Source organism: Bombus huntii, chromosome 5 (genome assembly GCF_024542735.1).
Source record: "Bombus huntii isolate Logan2020A chromosome 5, iyBomHunt1.1, whole genome shotgun sequence".
Lineage (NCBI taxonomy): Eukaryota > Metazoa > Arthropoda > Insecta > Hymenoptera > Apidae > Bombus > Bombus huntii.
In genome coordinates, this window is record NC_066242.1 from 10,312,034 (window position 1) to 10,318,532 (window position 6,499).

The following is a 6,499-nucleotide window of genomic DNA, read 5'->3' on the forward strand; positions in this document are numbered from 1 at the left end:
CTAAAATATTCAATTCAAAACATTTAATTCATAACACCCTCTGTAGAGTAATTTCACTTGAAAGATGAAGAAACAAAAGGCATTTATTTCAAATATATTAAATATATGAAATATTTTGACAAAATGAAAAAATACTGCATAGGATATTCTGACTAAAGAGGACCGTGTTAGAAACAATCAGAATCACTTTATTAATGTGCAATCACGTGTGCAATCGACATAATGATTAGATTGTTTTAGTTTTATAGTGATGTATAGAGATATGATAGTTCGTGAATAATCGTGGCATATGCGTTTACTCAAATATTTTTTAGGTGTTACTCGTTCATAGATTTCAATGTTATTTAATGTAAATGTTTTATACAATGATTCGTCGAATGATGAAAAAGATACGGAATTTAGTTACAAAAAGATAGTAAACGAACTTTTCTCCCATTTTAGTTATTTCCTTCCTTTTTTCCTTTCTTATTTTCCTCGCTACCTCCGGTATATTATAGGCTTAAGAGACTGTTTGCTGAGCTAAGCTTCCTCAATTGCTCTTTATATCCTTCCTCCAGCTACATTTTCTTTTCTTTTTATTTTCTTCGTTTCCACATCAATTCTTTCACACCTATATCTGTTGTACCTTGTTTTTACTATTATTACCTTTTAGCTTCAATATCTTAAAAACTGATAACATTTTTAGTACATATTTAAAACAGTGTTCGTTATACAGAAAAGATACACACATGGGTGTTAGACCTTAAATGCATGGTTTGTGTTAAATATAATAAAACATTTGGAGATTATTAACTTATGTCTCAGAATATCACAGAAAAATCATTTTAAAGAATTATCTGGGGAGAAAGAAATTATGTGTTGCTATACAGGATAATATTTCATTAAGCAATTGCAAACAATCGGGATTAAAATTTCAATAATTTTATTTAATATTAACAATATAAAAAGTTCGTTTGTAACGCAAATATAAATAAACTACAATGATAAAATTACAATCAAGTTAAAAGTTGAGTATCATCGAATATTTTACGTATAGATTGTTATAAATATTTAAATTACCTAAAATGTGGAAAATGTTACGAATTTAATGTAATAAAATCGATCGATCAATCGTTTAAATAATCGAATTTATATTAAATGAAGAACAATCGACGTTTCACTGTATAACGAGTAACGCAAACGACACGATAGGCGTTTGATTTCTTCGTGACACGACAAATCATGCTGCGATTGGGTAGCAGGTACGTGAGTTTTCACCGAAATTCCACGTTGAAAAAAAAACAGAGAAAGTTCAGGTGACTTTCTTTCTCGTGCGTTCGATGTTATGTACGAGTCGGACGCTCGATACGTGCCTTAATTTTCAATTGTCTCGCCTGCATCGACGTAGAATAACGGATCGCGAAGCTAGCTATTATTTTTAACTTCTCGTAAACTCCATGAAACTAATTTTATCCCTCTATAATCTTCTATCTTTCTTTACAGTTGAGAATAAAGTTGAGAATTACGTATGATTACATACTTTCTTTTCTTTTCATCCCACAGTCACTAATAATTAACTCATTTGGCTTCGGCTTAGCTATGAAAATATATTGAAATTTCGTTATTTACTAATTTTGATCATTTTCTCATATTCCATAATGTAAAGTTTCGATATAACTTTAGTTCTAAGATATAAAATCTTAAATTTCTTTATCAAAGCAAAAAATTAACAATAGCTATTGATAGATTACTTGGTAATAAGAGGATACAATAAATATGAAAAATAATATTTAAGAAACACAGATACGTAATTTTGACATTATAGAGGGTTAATCTATATATGTATAGTTGATAAATAAATTTAGTACTGAATGAAAGACCACTAAGATTAAATATGCTGAGCTTGTAGTCATATTGTTTCATGGTCGACTATAAAAATTCGTTAAAATCCTAAATTCCTGGAAGAAATATTCCACGAGGACGAATTCTAGTCTTTTGAAAAATACACTCGTAGAATCGTGCGAGTATTAAGTTTTCAGTCGGCCAGGACGATGAATAGAAAAATAATCGAAACATGAGTCAAGATTCTTGTACACGTATCGTGACCTTTCGATTATTATTCATCGTTTAAATTAACAATAACACCCGTCCTCGGTGTTATTCGCTATCCACGAGAGGTAACGATTCACCCTGCTGTAAACGCCGGGATAGCCAGGCTTCGCGCATCCTTCGCCCCAGGATACCACTCCTGCGAATTTAGATGTGTAAATTCGTTTAGCTATAAAACAGACAATGGACGAGATACAAAGTGGATCCTAATTTAATCTGAATTCCGGAAGTATATCGAGAAGTAAGAATTTGTTTTGCATTACGATTATATGATTGTAAATCAACACATTTCTCACTGATAATTTTATTGTGATTTTACTCTTGTGATTGAGATTAATAATTGGTAATTTTACTAAGAAAGATGCAATCTTCTGCAATTGCCATTGGGACAAGAATTTGGAAAGTTGGTGTTTATTAATTAAATATTTTTAATTGAAATAAATATATGTAAGAGATTTCCTTTCTCCAGAGTCACTAGCAATTAATCTGTTTGTATATAATACTCAGTTATAGGAATGTGGAAAAATATTTTTATTTACTAATATTAATCGTTTTCTTATTTTCCAATTTATTGTCACTATAGCTGTTATTGTGATTATAATTCGAAATCTCTTTGTTTTTCCAGAAACATATTGATCTTTCATTGACATGTAATACGCAACTTTATGACTCACTCTGTATCTCTTCCACCGAATTTCTATTTTTTATCAAACGATGATAGAACACGAATCTTACCAACTACTTGATAACTGTTGTCATTAAAAACATGTAAGGGGCCACCACTGTCTCCCTAATAAAAAAAGAAGGAATCAAACATTATAATTTTAAACAACATATATTTCTCTTTAATATTAAGTGACGAACGTGTACACAAAAGTTTGATGTATGTATATGTGTCAATGTATATGTGTAAATGCAAATGTATAAAAACGTAATAATTTTATTCCTACGAATACGTGTTGTAAATCGAAAAGATGTTAGAAGCAACAACGAAAGGAATTTTTCTTTTATTACCTGACACGAATCCTTGCTTCCCTCTTGATAACCTGCGCACAGCATATTGTCTGTGATCTTCCGCGCCGGATATTTAGTTGCGCGACACTCGGCATTCGTGAGAATCGGAACCGTCACTTCCTGCAGAGTTTGCGATATCGAGCCAGCCTCTTCTAATGCGCCCCAACCGGTTACTGTTCCATTTAATCCAGCAAAAGTTTTAGCTGAAAATGGAGTTTATATGTGCTTTTTTTTAATACATTAGAACTTTTTATTTTCGTTCCTTTTTTTAGTATTCGTAGGTGCATTAAAGGCAGGCACAATACTATATTTTTAGCAATAGTACGGAAGCTAGTATTGTACTCTCTATTGGTTTCATTTTTTACTTTTAATCTCTAATAATCTAACCTTTTACTTCTATTGCGATTACAAAAGATATATATAACAATTTGATAACAAGTGAAATGCTCCCCAAATATCGTATATCAAAATAAACTAAATTTATCCAACAAAGATAAGAAAAAGATATGAATATACATTACATATGAATACATTGCGAGTAATTCATCTCAAATTCTACTATATTAATATTAATTGAAATTCAAATAAATATTTCTGAATTTTTTTTTGAAATTTTTCTCCATAAAAACGATGCTCGCAAAGGAGCGGGCAGAGCAAGAGAGGGTGAGTACTTCTCATCCTTGTACGGTCCCGCGTCGAAGGGTGATTTTGCGTCGCCCTAGGTGGTCATAGTAATCGTCATGCCGAGGAGGTTCTGGGTCCTCCTCGTGCATGCACGACGGTTCAGGGGATGATGTTAAGAAGTGTGGTCTCTCTCAACGCCCAAATTAAGCTTAAGGAATGGCTCCCTCAGAATGGGAGAAGACGCAGGAGTGCTCCCGCAGCAATTCGTAAGAGGTCCCGGGGCACTCCTGTTAAGAGTTAGGTAGGCCACCGTAGGGTTTTAGTCGGCAAGTCCGACACTACCCCGCCGCTTCCCAGAAGAACGGCGGGGTGTCTATGAGCATTTCCCCGAGTATAAAAAGAAAAGATATTTTTGAATTTGCATTGGAATGAATCATAGCAAACAAAGCAACTAGAATTTGAATTATAGTAAACGTCTTATTGTTAAATCTGCATTTTAAAGAAATATCACGTCGAATGGAAATTTATTTATGATTTATATCATGCACAAAGCTACTATACCATTGACTATCGCAATATTTAGAACGTTACCTCGTTCTGGAAGGCAAACAGGCCTCATCTTTCCCTCGAATCGAATGGCGTCCTTCAGTTTGACGAGCGCGATGTCGTTGTTATAGTTGTACGTCGAATAACCGCTATGCTTGATCACTTTCTCGACTTTGAATTCTTGAATCTCTGTCTCTGTGGTAGAATTGCGATCGTGCTCTAATATCCGAATTAACATGAGTTTCGGATCGAACCTGTTTCAATTATTTATGGATTGAATTCATGTTACGATAGATCAAGATATCAATGGAATAATTAATCGATTAAATAGTGTCACACGTGTGCTGTCATTGTTATATATATTACACCACATGTAATGAAAAATTGCTACTCTTTATTTTGTTATTTTTAGAAAAATCGTTTAAAATTAAGAGAAACGAAAATGTCACAAATTTCTACATCAAATTGGAGAATAATCTCAAAACAACGTAGCGTAACAATCCTATTATAACTATTATCGTATACGATACAGGGAAATGATTCGAGTTGTTCTAATGTCACTAATGACATTGCCGATGTTGCTACATTATTACGGTATATAATTATGTACTATATAATACTGTATACATTATTATTGTGTATAATAAATTACTATATGGATACTATAATATTACGAAATCACCTGTCGACACAATGAGCAGCGGTTAATACATAACGAGAACTTATAACAGATCCGCCGCAATAGAATCGTCCTCTAAACATCATTAATGCCATCCATGGATATTGATTAACTTGGGTCTCAACACCACCTACGATCCGTTTCTGTGTGTTCGTTAAACCACATTCTAGAAAATAACATATTATTACATAAGTTTAATTAATTTCATTAAGTAATGTTCTTTAAATGCAAAATAAAGGCATAAGTAAAAACAAAATAATACCAATTTTTATTCATTGGTTTATTTGAATCTAATTTATCTGAGTCTTTATTGTTGTTTTATTGAATTTATTTAACATTACTTTAGTCCTAATTAACAATATTAATGTTAATGTATCACACAGTTGTAAATGAAAAACTTATATAAATTGATCTCTATTAAATAAGTCATAAAGAGTATTTATTGTACATCTTCAAATTTTTAATATTGAACAAATAATCTTGTTTCGAGTTTAAACTCACTGCAAGGTAAACACGATTCAGTCGCTGGTCTCGGAAGTTCAGTTGTTGTCACGGGTACTGTTATGGATCCACCAGCGGATATTAAACTGGCCAGCCATTCCCAGAAATTTTTATCATCCGTAGCTGCTATATTATACTGCGTTGCATTTAAGTCAACTTCTTCAACGGGGATTGGCGAACGTAACTATAAATTTTTATATTTATGTCACCTTTTGCTGTTTGCAGGAACAATATATTGGAAACAAGAATTTGTACTTTCTCTAAATCTTAGGCGAAAAATTTATATTTATTTTAACAAGATCTCTAATATTTATTGCAAAATGCCTTTATTATTACTTATGATTAACCAATTATATACAGATATACCAAATAATATACAGAATAAGATATTAATATAAATGTGTTATAATTAATGCCTTCACACATTATGCTTTAGTATATTATTAATTAACTAAATGCGATAAATGTATTTATTTTCTATAAAACTGATCGTTCAAATTTTAATGTATTATGTCTTTTTCACAAAACTATCCGAAAAATGCGTTTCTACCTTTAATAACTAAAGAAAGATCAATTTTTCACATGCTAAAAAGAGATGCGATCCTCAGAAGAACAAGGATTATTTTATCGAGCAACATTTATATTTTGAATATTTATGTTTAAAAATTGAAGTCGATAAATATTCAACACGCAAGCGTGTACTTCAATCTTTGATTTCAAATTCGAACGTACGATTGTAAAAACACAGAGCATTGATCTGAACATCTTTCATTGCCGTTATGTGTCCTCAATAAAAATTCTCATTACATATGCAAAGCGGTAAGAGATTATACCCAATAAATATTATAACAAATTCTATTCTTCGCGAAAAAGAAGCCATGAAGTTAGCTCTAACGCTTCACATAAAACCAAAACTCTAATAAATCGTAAGATAAAACTTACATTTGATTCCCCAAGAGGAAAGGATGACCCTATAAGAATTTCATACTATCATTCTTCACTCGTGATTCAATTCAGCCATTCAATTTCATTACCCCTATTTTATCA

The 6,499-nt window shown here is 31.7% G+C and overlaps 1 protein-coding gene across 1 annotated transcript; it reads right to left on the reverse strand.

The window, feature by feature from the left end:
- Nucleotides 1-2,101: 2,101 nt before the first annotated feature.
- LOC126865804 (trypsin-1-like) lies at nt 2,102-5,878 on the reverse strand. The gene is made up of 7 exons (XM_050618700.1): nt 5,819-5,878; nt 5,453-5,636; nt 4,955-5,117; nt 4,318-4,526; nt 3,103-3,305; nt 2,824-2,878; nt 2,102-2,227 (listed from the first exon to the last, which is right to left on the reverse strand). The coding sequence occupies exons 1-7, from the start codon at nt 5,876-5,878 to the stop codon at nt 2,112-2,114; spliced, it is 990 nt and encodes a 329-aa protein (XP_050474657.1). The 3' UTR covers nt 2,102-2,111.
- Nucleotides 5,879-6,499: the final 621 nt, after the last annotated feature.